At 28.2% G+C, this 27471-nt stretch overlaps 1 protein-coding gene across 1 annotated transcript in view; it reads right to left on the bottom strand.

Annotated features, from left to right (window-relative positions):
• LOC136074966 (uncharacterized) overlaps positions 1–19627 on the bottom strand; it is a 30114-nt gene extending 10487 nt beyond the window's left edge. Inside the window, exons 1-3 of the mRNA XM_065787152.1 lie at positions 18876–19627; positions 15492–15583; positions 1087–1234 (exon numbers count right to left, since the gene is read on the bottom strand). Coding sequence (XP_065643224.1) covers positions 1087–1234; positions 15492–15583; positions 18876–19379 — 744 coding nt within the window. The 5' untranslated portion in view covers positions 19380–19627. The remainder of the gene's footprint in view (positions 1–1086; positions 1235–15491; positions 15584–18875) is intronic.
• Between the last annotated feature and the right edge of the window lie 7844 nt (positions 19628–27471).

Below are 27471 nucleotides of genomic sequence, written 5' to 3'. Positions count from 1 at the left end.
CAATATTTCTATATAAATATATTTTATATTAGTTAGATTCAAATGTTTTAAACCACACTCTGGCAGACACAAATGAAATCGATTAAGTTTCTATACTAAGTTTCTTTGAGTATTTTTTGATGGAAACTTTGACTATGTGCTCATCCATCAAATTTTACACAATACTAACATTTTAAATAAAAACTTACAGAAAAAAATATTGAGTTTTTTCATTGTTGTACACAATCCTGTTCGTATTGTAATAAATCCTTCGGGTCAAACTGACGAGCACAACAATCAAATATCACACGTAAACAACATTCTCGAGACTTTAGTGAAACATGCATAAAGTTATAGTGGCAAACACATAACACTTAAGCTAAGTATATAACTATGGAGTGACAAACAAAAATAATTTAGTGACATACACTTTAGTGACATACGCTCCACATTCTGGTGGCACACACAACATTCTAGTGACACACACAAAACGTTTTAGTGACATAAATATAACATTCTAGAAGCACACAGACACATACTAGAGACACATACAAAACAATAATAATACAAGTAATGCACAATTTAGATTTTTGTAATACACAAAAAAAATGTGCGTGACTGCTGAAACTCCAAAGTCGTGTTTTTTTATGTCAATGTTTTCTTATCAATTTGTTACATTCATTTCCAGCTGAATTTTACGTTAAAAAAATAGAACAAAAAATGTTAATACTGCTTCTTATTAATAAATATGAAAAACTCAAATAAAATATAAATAAGACATTATCTTAACTTTCAACAAAAAGATATTTTAAACAAATAAAAATCAAAAATCAAATATCCCTCATTACAAATAAAATATTTGTAAAATTTTTAACTAAAGAATCTTTTTTTTAAAACCTTTCTGTTTCCCAAGAACCTTAAAGTAACTACAATAGAATGGTTTGAACTGCCTACCTTTATACTATTATGTCAAAACTACTACCTACCTCTGCACTATTATGCCAAAATGTCCATTTTCAAAATAGCTGTATTTGAAATTTCTACTAACTTAAGTTTTGGTTTTTTTTTAACATAAGATGTATGTTTACTAAACAAAATATGAATTACCTGTTGGTTTTGTATACTCAAAAAAGAATTAGTTGTCATAACTGAGCTAAATGTTCCTGTCATTCCAGATAAAAAGATGATACCTATTATCATCCAAAATATGGAAAGTACTCGACCAATGAGTGATTTCGGAACAATATCACCATATCTGATTAAAAAGACATATAAAACACTCATTCATTTAGAAATAAATAAAAATTTAATAAATTCTGATATTTTCAATAAATATTAAAATAAAACCAAAACTAAAGATGTATTGAGATAAATTTTAGTAATCTTTTTATAATAAATGCGTTATTGTTTTGCAAAAGTTGATTTATTCCTTCCTTCATTTTTTTTTAAAAAAAAAAAGGGTTAATGAAGGTAGCTGTAATTTGATAGACTAACAAAATTATCATGGATTGTACCCAGTGGACACACGACGTTATTTTAACGTTGATTTACGGTTGATTTTTAGTCGCGACGTCATATAACCAAAAATCAACATTTTATCAACGTTGAAAATTCGTTAAAAACGATCAACTTAACGCGACGTTGAATCAACGTTAATTCAACGTCAATATTATGAGTTCCACCGTTCGTTTTGCATTTTGAGAACTCAAATACGCATGCGTGACTTTACGAGTCATTGATTAGGTCATCTATTGCCATTTCATAAGGTTTTGAGTTTGTCAATTTAACGATACCACATTGCTTAATTTGCGATGCATTAGTGATAAATATTAAATAGATCTTTTTTTTTATTTCATCAGTGTGTGTATTGCATGAAGAATTTGCTTGAATTTGTTTTAGAGTTTGTTTAAGTAAGTAGTTTTTTAGAGTTTAATTAAATTGTTTTACTATGTATGTTAGTATATTTGACTATACTAATTTTATATTATATAAATATATTATAGTATTTTTAATATTGTTGTTATTATTATTTTTATATTTACAAATATATATATATATATATATATATATATATATATATATATATATATATATATATATATATATATATATACATATATATATATATATACATATATATATATATATATATATATATATATATATATATACATATATATATATATATATATATATATATATATACATATATATATATATATATATACATATATATATATATATATATACATATATATATATATATATATATATATATATATATATATATATATATATATATATATATATATATATATATATATATATATATATATATATATATATATATATATGTGTATATATATATATATATATGTATATATATATATATATATATATATATATGTATATATATATATATATATATATATATGTATATATATATATATATATATATATAGAACCCTTAGATGTTGTCCGAAAGTTTTTTCGATATTTTGTTGACAAAAAGTAAAAATTAAAATGCAAGACCGGAATTTTTTTTTTTTAATAATGATAGACTGCCTGCCCCAACCAAACCCTCAGTCGATGTAGCAGCACTCCCTTGCGGGTCAGGCTATTTGTCAGTCGATGTAGCAGCACTCCCTTGCGAGTCAGGCTATTTTTCAGTCGATGTAGCAGCACTCCCTTGCGAGTCAGGCTATTTGTCAGTCGATGTAGCAGCACTCCCTTGCGAGTCAGGCTATAAGATAGTCGATGTAGCAACACTCCGCGCATGATTTACAGTAAAAAAAATAAAAATAAAAACATTTTATTAAAAAAAATAAAAATAAAAAGATTTTATTAAAAAAAATAAAAATAAAAACATTGTTTATATTGTTAAAAACATTCAAAATGTTATAAAAACATTCAGAATGTTTTTAAAAACATTCTGGTCAATTAAATTAGCGTTTTTGTGGTTTTTTTAAAAAACGATTAATTTGTAATTAAATTAATGGTTTTTACTTTCGTCCAACACGGAAATGTTGGACGAAAGTCAAAAGTAATTAAAAGTGACGTATGTGTTGGCGTAAGAATCACTTTTTTCCTTCCGCTCTTCCTAAAGCCAACAAACTATAGAACTATATATATATATATATATATATGTATATATATATATATATATATATATATATATATATGTATATATATATATATATATATATATATATATATATGTATATATATATATATATATATATATATATATATATATATGTATATATATATATATATATGTATATATATATATATATATATATATATATGTATATATATATATATATATATATTTATATATATGTATATATATATATATATATATATATATATATATATATATAGATATATACAACCCTTAGATGTTGTCCGAAAGTTTTTTCGATATTTTGTTGACAAAAAGTAAAAATTAAAATGCAAGACCGGAATTTTTTTTTTTTAATAATGATAGACTGCCTGCCCCAACCAAACCCTCAGTCGATGTAGCAGCACTCCCTTGCGGGTCAGGCTATTTGTCAGTCGATGTAGCAGCACTCCCTTGCGTGTCAGGCTATTTGTCAGTCGATGTAGCAGCACTCCCTTGCGAGTCAGGCTATTTGTCAGTCGATGTAGCAGCACTCCCTTGCGAGTCAGGCTATAAGATAGTCGATGTAGCAACACTCCGCGCATGATTTACAGAAAAAAAATAAAAATAAAAACATTTTATTAAAAAAAATAAAAATAAAAACATTTTATTAAAAAAAATAAAAATAAAAACTTTGTTTATATTGTTAAAAACATTCAAAATATTATAAAAACATTCAGAATGTTTTTAAAAACATTCTGGTCAACTAAATTTGCGTTTTTGTGGTTTTTTTAAAAAACGATTAATTTGTAATTAAATTAATGGTTTTTACTTTCGTCCAACACGGAAATGTTGGACGAAAGTCAAAAGTAATTAAAAGTGACGTATGTGTTGGCGTAAGAATCACTTTTTTCCTTCCGCTCTTCCTAAAGCCAACAAACTATAGATCTATATGTATATATATATATATATATATATATATATATATATATATATATATATGTATATATATATATATATATATATATATATATATATATATAGAACCCTTAGATGTTGTCCGAAAGTTTTTTCGATATTTTGTTGACAAAAAGTAAAAATTAAAATGCAAGACCGGAATTTTTTTTTTTTAATAATGATAGACTGCCTGCCCCAACCAAACCCTCAGTCGATGTAGCAGCACTCCCTTGCGGGTCAGGCTATTTGTCAGTCGATGTAGCAGCACTCCCTTGCGAGTCAGGCTATTTGTCAGTCGATGTAGCAGCACTCCCTTGCGAGTCAGGCTATTTGTCAGTCGATGTAGCAGCACTCCCTTGCGAGTCAGGCTATAAGATAGTCGATGTAGCAACACTCCGCGCATGATTTACAGTAAAAAAAATAAAAATAAAAACATTTTATTAAAAAAAATAAAAATAAAAACATTTTATTAAAAAAAATAAAAATAAAAACATTGTTTATATTGTTAAAAACATTCAAAATGTTATAAAAACATTCAGAATGTTTTTAAAAACATTCTGGTCGATTAAATTTGCGTTTTTGTGGTTTTTTTAAAAAACGATTAATTTGTAATTAAATTAATGGTTTTTACTTTCGTCCAACACGGAAATGTTGGACGAAAGTCAAAAGTAATTAAAAGTGACGTATGTGTTGGCGTAAGAATCACTTTTTTCCTTCCGCTCTTCCTAAAGCCAACAAACTATAGAACTATATATATATATATATATATATATATATATATATATATATATATATATATATATATATATATATATATATATATATATATATATATATATATATATATATATATATATATATATATATATATATATATAAGTGGACGTTTTTAGAATAAAATAGCTAAATTAAAATAACATAAAACACACTATTTAATTATATAGTGCGTGATTCTTCACCATTTAGTAAACTTGGCATCGATGTTCATTTTTACCCCGTTGTTCATAGTCACCCCTTTTCACGGTATATATTATATATGTATATTTATTTATATATTTATATATACATATAATACATGATATATTTATATATATGATATTATTATATATAACATATGATATATACATAAAATATATGATATGTTAATAATATATCATATAGATTATAATAATCATAATACTATATTATAGCATTTTTATTATTGTTATTATTATTTTTATATTTTTTTTAAATTTGGGAAGAGCGGAAGAAAAAAAGTGATTCTTACGTCAACACATACGTCACTTTTAATTACTTTTGACTTGCGTCCAACATTTGCGAGTTGTCAGAAAGTTAAAACCATTAATTTAATTACAAATTAATCGTTTTTAAAAAAGCCGCAAAAACGCAAATTTAATTGACCAGAATGTTTTTTAAAACATTCTGAATGTTTTTAACACTATAAACAATGTTTTTATTTTTATTTTTTTTATTAAAATGTTTTTATTTTTGTTTTTTTTAATAAAATGTTTTTATTTTTATTTTTTTTACTGTAAATCATGCACGGAGTGCTGCTACATCGACTATCTTATAGCCTGACTCGCTAGGGAGTGCTGCTACATCGACTGACAAATAGCCTGACTCGCAATGGAGTGCTGCTATATCGACTGATAAAGCCTGACTCGAAACAGAGTGCTGCTACATCTACTATCTTTTAGCCTGACTCGCAAGGGAGTCAGGCTAAAAGATAGTAGATGTAGCAGCACTCTACATCGACTGAGGGTTTGGTTGGGGCAGGCAGTCTATCAATTAATAAAAAAAAATAATCCGGTCTTGCATTTTAACTTTTACTTTTTGTCAACAAAATATGGAAGAAAACTTTCAGACAACATATAAGTGTATATATACATACTATAAAAGTGCCTTCTGTTGTTTAGGGAAATGGCTACCCGGTTAAAGCGATGGAGACGGAATAATGTTTTGGTTCATGAGCTTATTAGTAGTGACATTGATATTGATTGCTCAGCTTCATTAAATGAAGATGTCTGTAGCAGCAGCAATTGTGAGGCTACTGCAATAGTAGATTCTGAATATAATTCAGACTCTATTTTATTGGATGAAATTTAAAACTAAAAAATAAAAAGCAACTCAGATGAAAGCAAATTAGGAGGGAAAATAAGGGGGGAGGGGGATATTCCGGACTTTTTCCGCAAACAATTTTTCGGATTTTTTTAAAAATCTGACCTGGATGATCTATTATATATATGTATAATTTTTATTCAAATTGACCTATTTCTACAAAAAAAAAAGTCATTGAATTTTTGAAATTTTAAAACCATTCGGAATTCCGCGGTATACGCGGTACCATTGCGCTACCTAATTTGATATTGTATCAAAGTTTAATATATTTATAAAAATAATAACTTTTTGTTGTAGGTTGATGACCAATGGTTTACAATCAAAGTTCAAGATGGCTGGCGGCAAGGGTAAAGAGAAATTTAAAGGCACAAACATTTGTAAGGTTGTTGTTGGTAAGTCATGAGTAATGTTATCTGTTATTGAAAAACACAATTTGATGCTTTGGTGCTACTTTAATTTCAAGTTCTTGCTGTACTTGTTGCAAATTACTCAGGCAATACCTTTTTTTATAGAGAGCGTCATGCTTATTAAACAGACTGCTACGGTTGCTGAAGTCAGAACAGATATCATAAGTTTGTTGAAATATGCACCCGACAGATCCAATTGTGGCGGTCGGTGCGTAAATGACGATTCGAATATGTTAATATAAAATGCATATATAAAACATAACATTCTATCTATTTCTTATATAAACTCCCTTAAAATAATTTTTTGAACATGAAATACACTACTTTTAGCGCAAAATATTGCTTTTTTTATTGTCTTATTTTATCGCAATCCAAGTCGAGACAATTTAACATGTTAACGGTGACAATTTAACATGGCTGCAGCCTATTGGATATAAGTTATATCCAATAGGCTGTATAATTTTTATCAAATGACCAAAATTTAACGTTGAAATTAGGTTGTTTGAACGTTGTTCTAACGTTTTATCGACAATATATCAACCATATATGGTTGATATATTGTCGATAAGACGTTAAAACAACGTAATTTCAACGTTGAACTTTTAATTTTCATTTTATCGAATTTGAAATATGGATGATATGTAGTCGATAAGACGTTAGAACAACGTTGAAACAACGTTTTCATCGACGTTGTTTCAACGTCGTGGTTTTCAACGTCGGATTTTGTTTCCAATTCCACCAAATTTCAACGTTGTTTCAACATTGCATTTCGTCGGTTTGCGACGTTGTTTCAACGTTATTTCAACGTCATTGTGCCCACTGGGTATATAGTAAATAAATTTTGAAAGAGAATCTAAACTTTTTTTTTTATTGACAATAGAGGATAGAATGTTGGATCTATAAAAAACGGAGCTTACTTAAACTTTGCTCACAAATAAATGATTTAGTTTGTTTTTATTGACTGAAATCATCTTAGCTTTACAGTACCAGCTATTTACATCAGTCAGATTGAATCACTCATAGTTATTTTTGTTATTTTTATTTAAATTTTCCTCCCCAAGGCCACGGAGGCCACTACAGTCGAGAAGGCTACATTAGTTGTGTTTACAACCCTCTCTCAACTCTATAACTCTGAAACACAAACCTTGACGAACTAGGCTGCAACGCGGAGAAACAAATTGAGCTCGGTATTACCAAGAACGTGGTGGGATATACACTACCGGCAATTAATTTGAGACCAGAGGTTAAAAACGGTATTTACATTTCAAAAATAAATATATCTGGTTATCGTATTTGCACTTCTTTATTTTTGGATGAAAAATAAATAGAGCACAATAAATAAGTGGATAGAATAGGATATGGGCATTTTTGCACCCAAAAATTTGCTTATGTACAAAAGTATACAAAAGTGTGTGTGCTGAGTTCTTCCAGCATAAAAGACAATACAAGTATTATTTTTAATTGTTACTTAATTATGATTAATGACTTGTAATTGATATTGAAAATATAATTTTTCTCATTGGTAGCTTCTTGAAGATACTTTATGTAGATCTAATATAGTATATAATGACTTGCAAATGAGTATACAAATATTGTATTATTTGAACTGTTTATATTTTTTTAGTTTCTATTTTGTCGTACAAAAATGGCTCCAGTTCAAGAGTTAAGCTTTGAACAGAGAGTTCACATTGTTTTACTTGATGAAGAAGGTGTTTTAGAAAGAAAAATTGCCGAAACTTATGACGACCTGGACAGCCTAGAAAGATAGATGAGCATAGTGATCGTCGTATTACAAGATTATCTATGTCAAACAGAAAATTAACAGCTCCACAAATAATGAGAAAATACAATGAAACTGCTGAAAAGCTTGTTTGTGTCCGGACGATATAAAACCGTTTGATGAACACGCTGGACTTAGAGGGCGTGTAGCTGCCAAAAAAATCGTTGCTAAGGAAAGCAAAAAAGGTGAAACGACTACAATGGGCTCGCAAACATGTCAACTGGAAAATAAGTCAATGGAAAACAGTAGTATGGAGCGATGAGTCCAAGTTTGAATTATTTGGCAACAAGAGAAGAATATTTGTACGCCGGCACCAGAATGAACGTTACATTCTACAATAACTAATTTTTAGTTTTTTTATTCACTGAGATCAAAAAAAACATAAAAAAAAATATAACTCATAGATTTAATTGATTTTTAATAGAATTACTGTTTTCTCATGCTAGTAGTGTGTGTATATATATATATATATATATATATATATATATATATATATATATATATATATATATATATATATATATATATATATATATATATTATATATATATATATATATATATATATATATATATTTATATATATATATATATATATATATATATATATATATACATATATATATATATATATATATATATATATATATATATATATATATATATATATATATATATATATATATATATATATATACATATATATATATATATATATATATATATATATATATATATATATATATATATATATATATATATATATAAAGTAGATAAAGATATACAGATATATAGGTATAATCAATACATTGTCAATGAAAAGGTAATTAATTATAATATACTTATTAAATAAAAATATTAACATAATAATTATCAAACATTAATAGCTAAGGCGCATTAACATAAAATATTTTAACGTTAATATAACCTACTTCGCGACAATAACGCATTGCTAAGGAAATATTTAAATTATATATTTATCAAGAATTAAATTTCTTCCTTGAGTTTAATAGTTTTTCAAAACCGGTTTTTAAAAAACCGGTTCTTATTATAAATTAGGCACATTCGAAAGTTATAATCACGAAAAATGGCTTTTAATTAAAGGCTTTAATGACCGGATATACCCGACAGTAACCTCTCAATTTTGGGGAATCAGAATGTTTCAATTTGCTAGAGTTGTTAGATATTAATTAAAATTATTAGTTTATGTTAAAAAATATAACTTACATGATTGTAATGATTGAACAATAATTCCCCTCTGTAAAGTTCTATTAGTTAAATTACTAGGCGGCCCTGGCGTAGTGGTTTGAGCGCTAGCTTTAAAAGCAGGAGATCCAGGTTCGAAACGAACTCTAGACATTGTTTCGCGTCACGGTTAGGAAAGAGGCGTGAACTTCCTGTTTAAATGCTCTTCTGCGGTGCTCTGTGCCAAGACCGTTAGGTCTTCTTGGGGCACCTAAATAACAAAATAAATGTAAAATTATCACCGCACTAAAATTTACTTGGAGAATAAATGTGGGGGAAAGTCATGTAGCCTCGGACGGCGGGTAACTCCGTACACTTAATCAACAGCTTAAGCTAAAGAAGCTATGTGATTTAAAATGCTATAAAAACATTATTTGAGTTAAAGTATAGTGGATGCAAATTTTCTTTCATAGTATGCGGAAGCAATGGGCTGAGAGAGCAAGATATTGTTTCCACCTCCAAATGAGCGATGTATCATCTGGATTCACATATCAATGTACCTCATTTTTATATAAATTTGTAACTTTTTATTGATTATACATTTTTATTTACAATATTTATAAAAAAAATTAGTTTTATACTTTAATTCACTAGTTTTAAAACTAGTATTTGTGAATAAGGTATGATCGGGTGGTATTGGAGACATATTTGGAGAGTGGTTTAAGACAACTTAATCCGTTTACATATTAAAGATGGGGAACTTTTTTATATAAATACTAATAGATTTAATATAATACACAAAACCATAATAGTAATTCATTTAATTCCACTTAAAGTATCTAAGATTTGAATAAAGTATTTTGAGATGTTTGTTCCATTAATAAAAAGCTTATGTTTATATTTCTAAATGATAACATTTTCATTACCATTCCTTATATATCAAAGGCAATTTTTTAAGGCGATGTTTTTAAAAATGTGTGGAGAATAGTCCAAAGCTAATTTATTATTTATTATATTTTTATCACACGAATAAAAAAAGGTAAAACCATGGTCAAACTATGTTTCCGAGGCTACCCTTCAAATTTGAAACATGCTTTTTTTCTTTTATTTTTTGTATATTATTAAAGCACACCACAATTAATATTTTGTTTCTAATTCAATAGATAAATTTTTTTACTTTTAAAAAAGTCTTTTGACTCTTTGTCTTTTGTCAATACATGTATACAATCTACAATTCTTTAATTTGTCACGCTTTTCTAGGAAGGGGGAGGTAGGGTTTGTGGTTTTGTGACGACTCAAACGGAACTTGTTACTAAAGATTTACGATGTTGTGACAAGGAAGGAAGGGGGGTCAAAAACGTTCAAAAATAGCGCGACACAATTTTTGGACGACCCATAAGCGTTATATAGGGTAAAGTCGGATGCCGTGGACACTTAAGGAAAAAATAGATTCAAGAGCAAATAACGAACAAAACTATACAAACTATAAAACAATTTTTCATTCAAAACTATTTTGCATAATATTTTTTAAGGGGTTCCAAACTTGATTTGGTTTAAGGCATCCGAGGGTACAAATAACGCCCTGGCTAAAGCCAACGTTCAGTGGACATTTTAAGTTTTTTAAAATCCTAGTTCCTTACAAAAAATTTAAATAGGTGAAATAAATATAAATATTGTTCCTCATTTAAATATTTTGCTTTTGAAAGCTTTCGTTGTTTGGTGTAAGTTATAAGAAATCCATTTTTTATAATATTTTAACTTAAATTTTCATGATATAAGTAAGACTTAGGTAAATCATTTCACATAGAATTTTGTAATATAAAAAACAAGTTTTGGATTTAAGCATGACTTAGTCCTAAATTTAAGTGACTAGATAATAAATTTTGAAACCATATTTAGAAATTTGTTTTTTTTCTTTTTATTCAAAATTAATGAAATTTTAAAATACTATAACTTCGGTCACTTATGGATTACACGCAACGCGTCACTAAAAGATTAAAACGACAAATAGTAGGAATGTTGATGAGAAAAATTTAACAAAAGTGTACGTGAACCAGTTACAAAAAATCTACTTAATTGCAACGCGCTAAAATAATTCGTTTGCATATAAAAATTTCAAAATCGCGCATATTATTAAAACTTCAAATAAGCGAACTCTGAATGTAATGATAGAATTTAACATTAGTATATTTAGAAGTGGAATGCATAAAGCGAGCGTGAGTGAAGTTCGACAAACTTTGAAGAATAACATTGTCAAGTGAGACTTCAAAAAAAAAGCTTGAGCAAATGCGGAAACGAAACTTGAAAATTTCAAGATCGTGCCTATAATCATCTAAACAAATTTGTTTGCTAAAAATAATTTTCAGTTTTCGCTTTTTAATAAATTATAATAATAAGTTATGAAAGTTATTAATTAAAACAACAACCTTTTTAAAATTAAAATATACTTCTTTCTATATATTAAAAAGGATTTATTTCATTTAAAAACAAAACGTTTTATGAAATATAATTTAAGAATAATATACCAAAAAAGTTGTAAAGAAACGCTATTCCTTAGTGAAAGAACCAGAAGCTAGCTATGTTAGAATCAAGTTTGGCTATTTCAGAAAGTATTTGCGACTATATCATTGCAGAAGTGCTCTAAGTTTTAAACTATATTCCTATTCTTGAGTGTGATAGAATGATCGTTAATTATGAAGTTCACGATAGAAAAGTGAGTTGTCGTAAGCTGAGGACCGAGAAAGCTATGAAGTAGGATACTTGCCAACTTAATTTTAAAGACCTGTCTCTCCACCATCTACTTAGGTTCCTCGGTGGTCCTACCACTAGACCTACTTCATCGACAAAAGCTCTTTTATCCGACAACACTAAGGAGAAAATTTCCATCAGAAGTGTATTTTGGAAAAGTTTGAGCAGTCTGTGAGTGTAATGGCGTGGTCTGTGATCTCAGCCAAGGGTATGGGTTGCCTCTACATTGTAAAACGGACCACAAGGCACAACCAGTACAAGCGAGAATTGGAAAATAAGCAATTGTCTTCGGCCCCGTAAATGGTTACCTGTAATGAAAGGTATATGTTTATGCACGACTTGGCATCATGCCACAAAGTTAGGATTGTTACAAAACTCCTAGCTGAAAAAACCTGCGCATTTTGATTTGGCAGGGACATCCAACTGAAATGAACCTCATATAAAATCTATGATAGTTCATGAAACAAGAAAATCGCCCACCTACTGGCGAAATTAATACATTTAGTTCATTTTTACATGACGATATTGTAAATAAAATCAACCACGAAAAGAAATTACTTTACATATTAGGTGATCTGAATTTAAATTGCTTTGAGTATCTTGTCAAAAAAGACATTAATGGGTTTTATAATGGCCTATTTGAAAATGGAGCAGTTCCTCTAATAAACAAACCAACAAGAATTACTCAAACAACAACTTCCTTAATTGATAACATTATAACCAATGATATTTTTAATAATTCGCTTAAAAAAGGCATTATTAAAAGTGACATATCTGATCATTTCCCTATTTTCTTTTCAATAGATATTTATGTGAAAATTTTATGTAATGAAAAAAAATCATTTAAAAAACGACTTTTTCATAAAAAAAACCTAGAATCTTTTAAATATCAACTTTCTTTAGTTAATTGGGACATTATTAACTTTTCTGAAGACTAATTTAATATACAAATCTTTTTTTAAAATTTTTTATGAAATTTATGACATCAATTTTCCCAAAGTAGAAATAAATTACAAACATAAAAAAATTAAATCGCCATGGATAACTAAAGGTATTCTAAAATCATCTAAAATTAAACAAAAACTTTATATTAAATATTTAAAATTGAAAACAACTGAGAGTAAGACCAATTATAAAAATTACGTAAGACTATTTGAACGCCTAAGGAAAAATTCAAAATTAATATATTACACTAATTTACTTAAAAAATACAAGCTAAACTCTAAACGCACTTGGCAACTAATAAACGAAATTACGGGTAACACTAAAAAAACATCGCAATCTTTGCCCTCAGTTATTAAAGTAGATGATAATTTTATTCTTGATCAAAAAACAATTGCTTCCGAATTTAATAAATATTTTGTATCTGTAGGACAAAACCTAGCCGAATTAATTCCAAACCCTAAAAAATCATTTAAGGCAACATATGACCCTCTTAACTCGTATCTAAATTTTTTTGATTTGTCTTTTGAAGAGTTTGAAAGTGCTTATAAATTGTTAAAGTCAAATAAAGCAGTTGGTCCAGATGATATCAATTGAAACGTTATTATAAACTGTTTTGACGTTTTAAAAGACATACTTTTCCAAATTTTTAAATGCTCTATTAATCAGGGAGTTTTTCCTGATGATTTAAAAATAGCAAAAATTATTCCTACATTTAAAGAAGGTGAAAAAACTAATGTTAAACACTATCGTCCAATTTCTATCTTCTCTGTTTTTTCTAAAATTTTAGAAAGAATTTTGTACAACAGAATATACAATCACCTTTTATCAAACAAATTATTATATAACATGCAATATGGATTTAAAAAAAATAATTCAACAGAGTATGCAATTTATCAGCTTACAAGAAGTATATCAGACTCATTTAATAATTCTAAATTCTAACACATTGGAAGTATTTATTGATTTAGCGAAAGCGTTTGATACCATTAATCATAAAATTCTTGCTAAAAAATTAAAATGTTGTGGTATAACAGGCAATATTTTAAAATTGTTAAAAAGTTATTTAACTAATCGCAAACAATTTGTTTACGCCGATGAAACATTATCATCAAATTTGTTAAATATTACATGTGGAGTTCCTCAAGGATCCATATTAGGACCTCTTCTTTTCCTTATTTATATTAATGATTTATACAAAGCCTCGGATTTAATAACAATTATGTTTGCTGATGACACCAATTTATTCATGTCACACAAAAGCATTCCTACTTTATTTAGTTGCTTGAACATCGAGTTAATCAAAATATCTGACTGGTTTAAGACTAACAAATTATCTCTTAACATTGATAAAACTAAATGGGTTCTTTTCCATCCTCTTATCAAAAAACATAAACTGCCAATTAACATGCCTCATCTTGTTATTGACAATATACAAATTAAACAAGTAACAGTAACCAACTTTCTAGGTGTTTGTATAGATGAAAATCTTACATGGAAAAGTCACATTAAAAACTTATCAAGTAAAATTTCAAAAAGTATAGGAATATTGTACAAAGCAAGAAATGTTTTAAATAAACGTACTTTAGTACAATTATATCACTCATTTATTCATTGTCACATAAACTATGCAAACATTGCTTGGGGTAGTGCAAAGAAAATTAAACTTAAACCTCTTTATTGTCAGCAGAAGCATCTAGCACGTCTCATATATTTTAAAGACCGTTATACTCATGCCAAGCCTCTATTATTTGAAATGAAAGTTTTTAATATATATGAGCTTAACATTTTTAATATTCTTTGTTTTATGTTTAAATGTTAAACCAATTCATCCCCTATTAAGAAAATACGAAAGAAACAATCACAACCACGCGGCAATCGATAAAAACCCTTATTAGAGAGAGGTATTAAAACCCTTTAACATAACTCAAAAGTCTGCAAAAAATGCATACCCGACGCTTTAAAGGCGTTATCGTAGCAAAGGGTGGTAACACAATATATTGAGATTATCACCTAATTTTTTATGGCCTCTAACAATAAAAACAATAAAAAATAACTACAAGTTATGCATTTACTTATTAAATTCATTTAAAATTTAAAACTAGATAAAAGTCCCTATTAATTTGGCAACCTACTGTATGTATGTATGTATATATATATATATATATATATATATATATATATATATATATATATATATATATATATATAAATTTATGTGTATATGTGTAAAACTACATGCAAAATATACTTTATTAACAAAATTGTCTTACCCAACTGTTGCAACAGTAACAACGGCCCACCAAAGTCCAGTACCCAATCCTTTTATAAAAAGATTGTTGAAATCATTGTTTTTTTTGCATTCCTATAATAAAATGAAATTATGTATTTTTTGTATTACTTTAGTTTGCCAATTAAATTGGTATACTGTAATTAAAATATTTTACTAAAACGTTTAGTTAAAGTCAAAAAAAGTATTTGTTGATAAAAAGTTTCAAGTTAAAATTTAAAAAAAATCGAAATTAAAATTTGAGTTAAAATCTACCGTCCATCTTTAAAATATCATATGCAAAATCAACACTTATTGCACACATTAATTTAAAAAATTCCTTCGAGAAACTCACTGGTGACGAGTGTGGTGACGAGAGTTCTTACTCTCATCTATTTTGTAAAGTTTTATTCTGTGTAAAACTATAAACTCTAATAAGGAGCAATAAGTTATCTGAATTAGATAAGTGGAACCTAAATAGCTCATTCTTAATAAATATATTTTAGGATTCCATTTGCTGAAAAATATAAAAAGTAATAAAATTGTTTTTTTTATTACAGGTATTGTAAATACACGTTAGACTCAATAAGTAACATATTTATTCCCAACATAATATTCTACTAAATCAAAACAACTGGTGATAATGAAGATAAATGGAGTTAGAATGATGGTGTTTAACTATAGATTCATGTAGCATGTTGCGCGTAGTGTCTAGCACGATGGGCAATACGTAAAATATGCAACATTATGATTTTATCAAAGTATAACGATATTATACTGTTTTAGAAGTAGTTTACAATTTTAAAGTGCGTCACTCATTTAATTGATTAATTTAAACGGCGCGTTTATGGGCTGACACGCTTCGTAATAAAAGTTTATAATCTATAATTTATAAAGTTTTATAATCTAAAAGTTAAAATCTATAATTATAATCTATAATTTTGATCAGAGTTTCATCAGAATTTCATAAATATTGTTAAACTGTCTCTTCGGACAATGAAAGTTTTTTTAAAGAAGATATAATTTAATTAAAGTTATTTAAATATAATAATTTAAATTAAATATATAAATATCTAAATAGTTATTTCATAAAGTAAGAGTGTGGTTGAATAGGTATTTTTTGCCTTCTTCTAATATGGACTTCATTTAGAAAAATATGGGTTTGTAGTCGTACAGAGTCCTGGGGTACACCGCTTAAAACAATAAACCAAGTTAAAGCAGTTTCTCTAAAATACAGCTTTTTTCTTTTTATTTAAGAACAAATCTCAGTTCGTTTAAAAACAAAACGTTGTATAAAGTATCATTTAAATTTAAAATATAGTTTTTTAGAAAAAAGTCATATTATGTTTTTATTTTAGACAGAAAAGAGATTTTATTACTATGACATCTTTCATCCACTGCTACAGTTAAAATATCTTTTAATTAAATTTTAAATAGTAACATTTGTAATTAATGTTAAGTAGTGACGTACGATTTAAGTAGACTATTTTGAATTTGTCAAACGACAGAGGAGCTAGCATTTTTTTGTCTTTGAGACAACCCCCTCAAATTGAGAGGGGTTCAAACTTTATATGGTCATAATTTTTGAACGCTTAAATATAAATATAAATCTACCTAAGAACAGTACAAATATATTTTATATAAATTTGTTGGTCTCATTTTAAGGCAGGGGCGGCAAAAATTTTGGGGCAATTTTGTTCCCAGGCTCTAATCATCGCAATTTTTTGCAAAACATTTTTATTTGACAAAAGTATAAACATACAAATGTTTGGAGTTTGCTCCATGTCTTGAAGTTAGCTATCTCAAAGGCCAAAAAATGCTTGATCCGCCCCTGTAAAAATGACAATAAATAGATTCTACACTTTATAATTTAAAAATGTGTTTACAGCAATGCTCTGTATTTTAGAGAAGGTACTTGATACGTAGAAACAAAATTAATTTTTAAAATTTATGCTTATGAAACTGCGTATGTTAGACAAATTTATTTTGTTGCCAATAATATTACTTTGATGTTCTTAAAAAACTGATTTGAACAACCAATATTTAAAGTTATTTCAACTCAGAAGTTCTTTTTCTATCTGATGCGAGTGCCAACATTTTTTTGGAAAATGACTCATTGTAAATAAGATGTACTGTGATGACATTGATGATTCTTTGACCGAACTTTTCATACTTAATAATAATTAGTTATAGAGTCCCAAGTGGTATCCACTTATGAAGTCTTAAGTCGTATGCCTTGATAAAAACCCAAGATGTATGCTTTGATTAAATTTTCAAATGCGTAAAAGAAGCATTTGTGATGCAAAAGTGTCTATGTTTAGTGTCTGTTGCAAATAAGTTTGCTTCTAAAAGCAAAAATTGCATTTAGAACATATTTGCGACTAAAGACTTTATGACTTGTCAGTGATAATTATAGATTACTAAATCATTTTTTATGTTTGTTTGAGAAATAAAACTAGTGGGTTAAATTGCATTTTTTGTTTTCAACATTTTTGAATGGCTTTATATTCATATAACTTAAGATCGCCATAACTTCGCAATAAAATGAAATCTTTTGATAAATCAAATTTATCGATATTTTCAATATCTTTGGTATAAATTTTTATTAAAAAACATATTCTCTAATATCAATGATCTTTAACATGAAAAAAATACTGAAACATTTAAACCAATAAATAAAAATTAAATAAAATTGTTTAATTTTTCTTAATAATTGTATATAGAACCGAAAGAATTAAATAAGAATGAATAAGTGTATATCATCATTATCATCATTAAAACAACTATATATTTAAAAAGGGCTTTCGATACACTTTTAAATCTGCGAAGCCAAAATTATTGATATTATAAAAACGTTGTCATTATTGTCTGTAATACGGTTTTTTTTTTAATGGTAAAACCTGCTGCTTTATCATTGTAACAAATATTTGAGTGATTTAGGCAACACATTTAAGTCAAGCTACAACAAAGTTTGCCGCTTTGATTTTGCATGTGTAGATAAACGTTGTCATCGAACAAATAAGTTTTTATCAAGGAGTTTCGCTGCAAGAATATTGAGTAGATTGATGTTTTATTTTTGGTGCTTTGCAGAAGTTTAAAGATTTTTATTTGATTACTCAATTGCAAACATAATACGTTGCATTAACTGCAGATTAACCCAATTAAAACTCATATAGTCGGCAGCGCAACAAATGGCCTTAATGGAACTAGCCAGATTTTTTTACACCCTATAAAGCTTAGAGAACTTTCTAGGAATTATTAAAGAAAAACACTCATTACCTTTTAACCAATCAATAAAAAATTTATACGCTTTATATATCTAAACATAATATTTAATATATAAGTATAATTGGAATATATTTAACATATAAATATAGACAAAACTTACTGCTAACCACACCAGTGTTGCAAAGATCAAAATTAAACCAACAACATGCAAGACGATTGTGGAACTTTTTTTCATGGATTCAATAACTTTATTTGTAATTGTTATTTTTTCTTTATTCGCAATAACACCAACGTTTGGCGAATACATTAATAACTCCGCTTTTACATTATATGTAGAAAAGTAAACATTATTTGGTATAACAAATAAAGGAAACCATACTGCATTATTTATAATTGGCGGATTCTGCGTACCAAGAGATGCTTTTTCTATACTTTTGTAAAAACTATTTCGATTAAATGTTTCATTCACTAAATAAAACTCAGCTAAATTTTTGTTTGGACTGCATATATTTGCTAATCGCTGATAAAAAACTGGTAAGATACCGTCTATTGTATTATTATTCATAAATATGAAAGGTTTAATTGGCCAGTAGAATACTTGGTCAAGTACTCTCGCATCAGCCTGGCTTAAAAACAAAGAAACAAAAAACAAAGTTCGTTTCATCGAATAATTTTTTTTTTAATCGTCATTACAACATCATTTTAAACTTGTTTCGTCAAGTTTGTTTCACTTCTTTTAGTGTTCTTCAAGCTTCTTTTACTTCATTTACTTTTCTTCAAGCTCATTTAATTTATTTTACTTCAAGTTTATTTCCTTCATTTACAATACTTAAAAATTCTTGAAAAGACAGCTTCACCTTGAAATGCAATAATAGATCTTAAGTTGCGGTTATTAATAATTTGTAAGAAACTAGTACAATATTTATTGTGATTAGATATATTTTAAAAAGTATCCGTTAATATTTGAAACAGTTAATTTTAAATAATAAATAACTAAAACGCTTACTAAAATCATAAAGTTATTAGAAACAACTTTATTTTTGTTAAAAGTATTCGGAACAACTGTTTTTCTGTTTTTATTTTTTTAAGTCTCAAAAAGCAATATTCTTAATTTTTAATCGTTTCTTCTTCTTATTTCTTATTTATATTATTAAATTCTTAATTTTTATCGTTTCTTCAAGTTTCTTTCACATTATTCTATTTTACTTGGTTTTCCTTTACTTCATTTACTTTACTTAAAGATTCTTTTTCTTCTTTTTTTTTTCAAGATTCTTAAGAAAAGCAGGTTTACCTTGAAAAAGTAATTAAAGATCTTATTATTAGTAGTTAATTAATAAAAGGTAAAAATTTTACTACTACAAATATACATTAAAAAGTATCTATTATTATTTTAAATAGTTATTTAAAAATGAATAACTTCACTAATATCATAAGGATATATTAAAGGTATTTTTGTTTTTGTTAACATAGTAAATCAAAGTTTCTACGTAAAAAAAATTATTTAATTAATTTTATTTTTTTATACATTATTATATATATAGTGATCTTTGGCAACCATAGAAACTAGGCCCGTAATAAATGGTTAGAGAGGATTTCTTATTGTGCATGACGCAAATAGACATCATCTCCGGCTCCCCTATTAAAAAGTGAAATCCTAAAACTTCTAAATAGTTTCTTAATAATGAAGAGACGCTGATTATTGATAAACAAAGATATATGAGATCTCTGTTGGCTACATTCTTAAAAGACAACCGGAAAGTCACCTCTTTTTATTATCAAAGTTCACGCGTTTTCGTCAATATATGCTTACATTAAAGATTAAAAATATTTTTTTTTAAATTATTATTTAAAAAATATCTAAAAAGTTATGAAAAATTAAATCTGCTTTCATACTTCAGGACCAGTTCATTTCAATGTAATTGTTTATATTTTTAATTAAAAAGAAGAATCTTGTGTTAACCGAGTGGTTAACAAAAGATTCTGCTTATTCATGTTGAATTGGATTGTTTGCCGAAAAAACGATTACAATATTTATAATACTGCCACAATCCAAGCATAGTCTTTCCTATTGCATTTTTTGAACGAAACCACAAACATTCCATTCAAAAGAAATTTCCTTTATTAGTCTCTTTAAGGTAGCTTTACAGTTTTTCCATTCGTGGCTTCACAAGATGGTAAACCAGCTAAATACTTTATGAAATACTCATACTCAGATCCAAAACAATCTATTAGAAAGTTTCCATCAATACATATAGTAAAATCTTACAGATTTCGACGAGCCAATTAATTTTTGTTTTATCCTATTCATCTTTATTAATAACAAGTTGAATTAGACTTTAATGTAAATTTAGATCCCCATTTAGGCACTTTTGAAAAGAGCCATTCAAGGTTTTTATTTTCATTAGGTGATTGAAAAGTTTTGAATTTCATTGCTGGTGAAATTATCTGTATGGAATTATTTGCAAAAAGTGTTCTCTTAGTCAGAGTTTTGAACTTCATCGATTTCTGGCTCACTCGACAAAGCTTTACTTTGTGACCTTTTACTATTTTTTTTATTTAAAATTTTTTTTGTTGACTTGTTCACCATCTTTATTCTCATCGTCATTCGTCTCAAATATATAGCCAATAATATGGCCAACTTTGGAAAAACATGCAACATCAAGCGAGCTGGAATTCAACTCTTAGATTCTATTTTCGTCGCTTGAATAAAAGTAAAATAAAGCTTGCGATGTAACTACAGCAACCAACCGTAAGCATTCCTGTTTTACACGTGCAATACCAAGAGTCAATGTCAAATTCATTATTTATTTTGGGTAAATACTTAATGTATACTATGTATTTAGTCATTTTACTGTGCCTAAACCAGACGTCAACGCAAATCATCTTAAAATGTTGGATTGATTCAATTGTTTCAGTAAGACTTAACTTGTATTTGCCTTTTTTAAGAAGCTCCGATTACTAAAACTTTGCCTAGGCTGATAAAAATCTATTATCTATAGGTTTGAATTGTGATTTGATCAAGTATTGAAAAATTTTTGATATCTTGGGATTTCAATTTAGTATAGGCACTTTTACGGTGAAGTTTCTTTATCTAATTTTTCAAGCAAGTTCTCTTTGTATAGGCTCTCTTCTGCAACTCTAATGATATCTACTTTGTTGTCTTTACTGAAAAGTAATCTTTTAAAATATTTATTAATCATTGCAGCAACAATCCGGTAATCCGGTAAACATATGAACGACAGTAATGTTGCAAACCTTTTCTAAGACGCGAAATGATTGCTTAAGAAAGTTATTGATAACTTTGATAACCAATTGAATCTTTGTGACAAAGCATGATTGATTAGCTTCCAAAGTTGTAAACTGTTACTAGTCTTTTTTTAGATAAGCTGGCATTTTTTGATCAAGTTTATTATCTTTCTTAAACGTTTTAATACAATCCTGGAATTCGCTACCCAAAATAATGATATCGTTTGGTCAAATTAAGGAACTTAGGCTTTGATTGTTGATAAAAATCAACAACAACCAAAGCTTAAGTTCCTTAATTTGCGTCATTTTTTTTGTTTCAAAAAAGTCATTAACATTTAAGATATATCTCTGTGAAGAACATATAACAAATGGCTTTAAAAAGTGTTTCTCTTTTGGTCACTGTATGTTTAAAACTTATTACTCTTTTTTGACGCTGAAAAACATTATTGCTCTTATTTATCTTATTACTCTTTTGATAATAGTAGTAAGTTCCACCTGTTAATAATATCAACTGATCATCATTTGTTTGAAAAATCTCTTTAGCAATAAGGCTATTGTTTTTCAATAATTCAATTTTTTGTATGTAGCTTACATCTAAATTATTTTAAACATAATTAATGGTTAGTTAATCTCTGACTAATTGAAGTAACCATCTTATATCAAATTCAGGATTTAAGTTAAAAAGCATTGATATTGTCAAATATAAATTTTTTTTAAGTTACCCAAAACTTGGTTTTTTAAAACCCAATTTTAAATCAGAATAGAAATATTGCGATAGCTTAGGTTTAAGTACGCTGTATTAAATTTCTCATTGAATCAAGTTATTCGCTTATTTCTATAAATTGTTTTCTTGTAAATCCAATTATTCTGATGAAAAGATGTTTTCTCCATAAAATAATAAAATAGCGAATTACAAAGTACAGAATTACGTATTATTTTGGTGGAAATCAGGTGGGTCATTACGTATTATTTTTTACTTACGTATTATAACTAATAATACGTATAATTATTACTTTTGTGTATTAATTATTAATTATACTTATTAATTATTAATAAAGCATTATTTTGGTGGAAACCAGGTGGACTCTTCATCTATAAGGCTGGCACAAATGTATTTTTAATACATTGTTTCCAGTTTAGGATGTCGAGTTCTGGATCTTCTTGACTCGATGCATTGATTTTGTTTGTGTCTCTATTTTAATGACTAGGCAACTCATTCTATTATCTCCTAATGAGGGTACAGCTCTAAAACTCAGTTTTAGGGTTCTGAGGTTGGCTGGTAGTAAGGCTTCCCGAACTCTGTGGTAGCTCTCACAGAGACTAATTACATCAACAGCTGAAAAATATCAAAGTTTTAACAGTGCCATGTTGTGCATGGATGATGTCCCTGTTTGTACTTTTGGTGTACATTGTCAAGACCACATTTGGAGCCCTATGTTACGGCTTAGGGTTTATAAATAGTAATAAGGAAATTACTTGGGCTATTAAACAGTGTATTAAGTACTGTCTATGCTTTGAGTCAAGTACATTAACAAATTTAAAAATGAACAAAGTAACAAAAACTATAAAACAAAAAAAACCATCGTCATCATCAAGTTCTCTAAACTTATCATTCACTAATATTCCTGGTCTTTGAAGTAACTTTTATTCTGTTGAATCTTATCTCTTGCAAAGTTTACCAGACCTACTTGCCCTTTGTGAGACTAATTTAAGTTCAGCTGTCACATCTTGTGATATTAGATTTGATGATTATCTTCCTTTAATTCGTAATGACTCCCATAGTCACATGTTTGGCCTGGGAAATTACATTCGTAAAAATTCACCCATTTGTCGGGAAATTAGGTTTGGATCTTCAGACTGTTCTTTTATGTGCTTTCGTTTAGCACCACTTCAATCTATCGTCTTTCTCTTTATTCTACATAGCTCTCCTTGATCTCAAGACTGCACTCTTTTTGATTGTATTTCTGATTGAATCAACCAAACCCTCTCTCTTAATCCATCAGCCATTACTGTTGTTGTTGACACTAATGCTCATCAAACTTAATGGCTTGGATCTAGTGTCAGTGACTCGGGAGGCATTAAAGCCCACAATTTTTGTCTTTCTTAATCCCTAACTCAAATAGTCAACTTTCTAACTCGCTTTCCGGCCAACCCGAATCATTTACAAATCTACTCGACTTATTTCTAGTTTCTGATCCTAGTCAGTGCTCAGTTTCTCCACATTCACCCTTGGGTGCTTCTGATTATTGCTTGATCTCTCTAAAACTATTATCTCATTCTTCTTTATCATCTGAATCCCCCTAACATTGTACCTTTTACAACTACCTTAAAGCTGACTGGGACTCTTTCCGTGTTTTTTTTTTGTAATGGCCGTTGGGTAAAAATCTTCTTCTTCCTACTAAAATTTACGCTTCTTTCATAACTTGGTGGATTCAGGTTAATATGGAATCTTTTACTCCCTCTCGATAATTCCAGGTCAAGCCTCACTCTTCTCCATGGTTTTCCTTTGTTAAGTGAAAATTACAATGACTGTAGATTTTGGGGCATTTATAAATTTAGCAATCAAGCGATATGAAGTCGATGGATTTTTGCAAGAGAAAAAAATCTCAATGTTTTACGCACCTCAATTTGGTTTCCGAAACTTAACATTGTTCTGCCACAATTTCCAATCAAAACCGTTACTTCCATATCTATCAGTAAAAAAATTCTCCAGAAAAGTCTGTTTATTACTGCTAAAAACCATTATAAAAAGGTTTTGTTTAACGCCAAAGCCCACTATTCTAAGGCAATAAAATCTCGTATTTCATCACAAAAATTAGGCTTTCGCGACTTCTGGAGAATCTTTAATAGTTTCAATAATAAGGGCAAATCTGTAGTTTCACTTCTAACAGATGGTTCAGAATATGTCACCACACCTGAAAACAAATCTGAACTATTTGCTAAAAAACTTTTCATCAATATTATCTCTTGATTCAACTACTTGCGTTCTACCTGATTTAGCCGTCAAACAAGTAGATTGATTGCTTTACATTCGTATCACACCTAATTCTATATCAAAAGTGGTTTCCTACTAAAACTTTTCTACAGCTTGTGGTCCGTACAAAATACCTGTTATAGTCTTGCAGGAGTGTTCTGCGAAGCAGTCGTCTATACTTTCAAAACTATTTAACAAGTGCTTATCAGAGTCTTGTTTTCCAACCTGCTGCAAAGCGGCATCTAATATCCCTATTTTCAAAAAGTCCAAAGAGCAATCTAATTCGTCCAACTACCGTCCCATACGTCTTCTTCCTATCATAAGCAGAATTTTTGAACCCTTAAATAATAAACGCTTAATCTCTCATCTTGAATCTAATAATTTTCTTTCTGATCCTTAATATGGATTTGGATCTTCTCGTTCTACAGAAGATTTTCTAACGGTAATAACCAATAGTTTTATCATTAGATAAAGATGGAGAGGTTAAAGTCATTGCTCTTGACATTTCAAAAGCTTTTGATAAAGTTTGGCATGCCGGTCTTCTCCATAAGTTTTCTTCTTATGATGTATCTGGCAACATCTTTAAGATTATTGAATCCTTTCTTTCCAATTGTAGTATTAAAGTTGTCCTCAATGGACAGCACTCTTTTTCTTATTCTGTAACTTTTGGGGTTCCTCAAGGTTTTGTCCTTGGCCCGATACTCTTTTTAATTTACATTAACAATCTTTCATATATTCTCACATCTAAGGTGGCATTGTTTGCTGATGATACAATCCGACACTCTTGGATTGCTTGGAGAGGCATTTAAGCTTGAAAAGAATCTTACTTCTGTTTCAGCATGGGGCTCATAGTGGCTGGTCAACTTCAGTACAGATAAAACTCAATTTTTTTCAGCCTATCGTTATCGCAATAATTTAGATCTTCCTATATTTATGAACAGTAATGTACTCGATGAGTCATCCACTCTTCATCTTCTAGGATTAACTCTAACTTCCGATCTTTCTTGGAAACCATACATCAAATTTGTTGCAAAATTAGCATCTGCTAAGATTGCATCACTTTATCGAGCTTAACACTTTCTTACTTCAGACTCTATTTTTTATCTCTATAAATCTAAAATCCGGCCTTGTATGGAATACTGTTGCCATATCTGGGGCGGATCTTCTAATGATACCCTTTTTTTTTCAGACAAGGTGCAAAAACGCATTGTAAACATAGTTGGACCTGCTCTTGCAGCCAACCTCCAACCATTATCACATTGGCGTAATGTTGCTTCTCTTTCTTTTTTACAATGCTTTCTCTTTCTATTTTACAAATACTCTAATGGGCATTGCTCTAAAGTGCTAGCGTCTCTTGTGCCATCTACTAAAATTCACTCTCGTGTTACTCGTCATTCAATTAAGCCTCATCTTTTTTCTGTGACTGTTCATAATTGCTCCAAAAAATCTTATTCGTCTAGTTTTTTTCCTCGAACATTAGTTCTTTGGAATTCACTTCCTTCATCTTGCTTTCTTGATTGATAATTTGCAATCTTTTTAGTTGTTAGTCAATCGTTATCTTGCTTTACAATCTTTATATTTCCAGTAACTTTCAACTCTAATATTGGATGTTTGCAGTCTTGTTGGAAGCAAAGATGGTAAAAAAAAGCAAAAAAAAAAACCAGACGGAGTCAATTTTTTTTTCTACATAGATCTCAACAATCACTTTATTAGAAATGTTTCTCAACATTTTGTACAAGTATTTCTCTCAACAAACAAGACAGCTTTTTTAAGGCATAAGAGTATGAATAAGACTATCACATTTTAATTCATCACCAGGATTGCATTAATTGTGCGTTGTTTCTTTTAAAAAAAATTGTGAAATCAAAACTCTAGAGGTACCTTCGTTTTCTATAACACTTTTAGCTAATAATACTGATAAATCGCTTACGATAACGAAAATGCGTTATTATAATTCCCATAATTGAATTATTTAATTATGAAAATGAAATATCGAAAACAAAAATTATAATCATAAAATATTGTAAAAAAGTACTTTCTTACTGAATATACACGAATACTAAATCAACAATGCAAAAGCAGGAGTTAATATTTTCTATATAAATAAATCTAAGACTTTAAATGAAAAAAACAATGCTGCTTATCAGTTAAAACAAAACGTTGCAAAGTCTTCAATTAACCCTAACCCACGCACGTACTTGAATTAATCTAACCCATTAAAATGTAACGAAGAAGCTGAAACCAATCAAAATAAACAACATGTAAAACTTGGTATAAACTTGAAGTTAAATAACATATAATAGTGGTAAAAAAAAAAAAAAAATTTATTTTAATTTTAAGTTGCTCCAAACAGACATTCTTTTTCAAAGACATTAAAAGATATTTTGTTCAAAAAAGACAACTATTTTAAAGAGCATAATGGAAAAGCTTTTAATCCAGAAGTTCCCGCCTCTTTTCTTACCTATGTCGTTTTTTGGGCTAGAGTTGGCATTGAATCTATATCCTCTTTGTTATAAAATAGCCCTTTAACACTGCG

The sequence above is a fragment of the Hydra vulgaris genome, chromosome 01, assembly GCF_038396675.1.
Source record: "Hydra vulgaris chromosome 01, alternate assembly HydraT2T_AEP".
Classification (NCBI taxonomy): domain Eukaryota; kingdom Metazoa; phylum Cnidaria; class Hydrozoa; order Anthoathecata; family Hydridae; genus Hydra; species Hydra vulgaris.
This window is presented reverse-complemented; position numbering and strand designations above follow the sequence as displayed.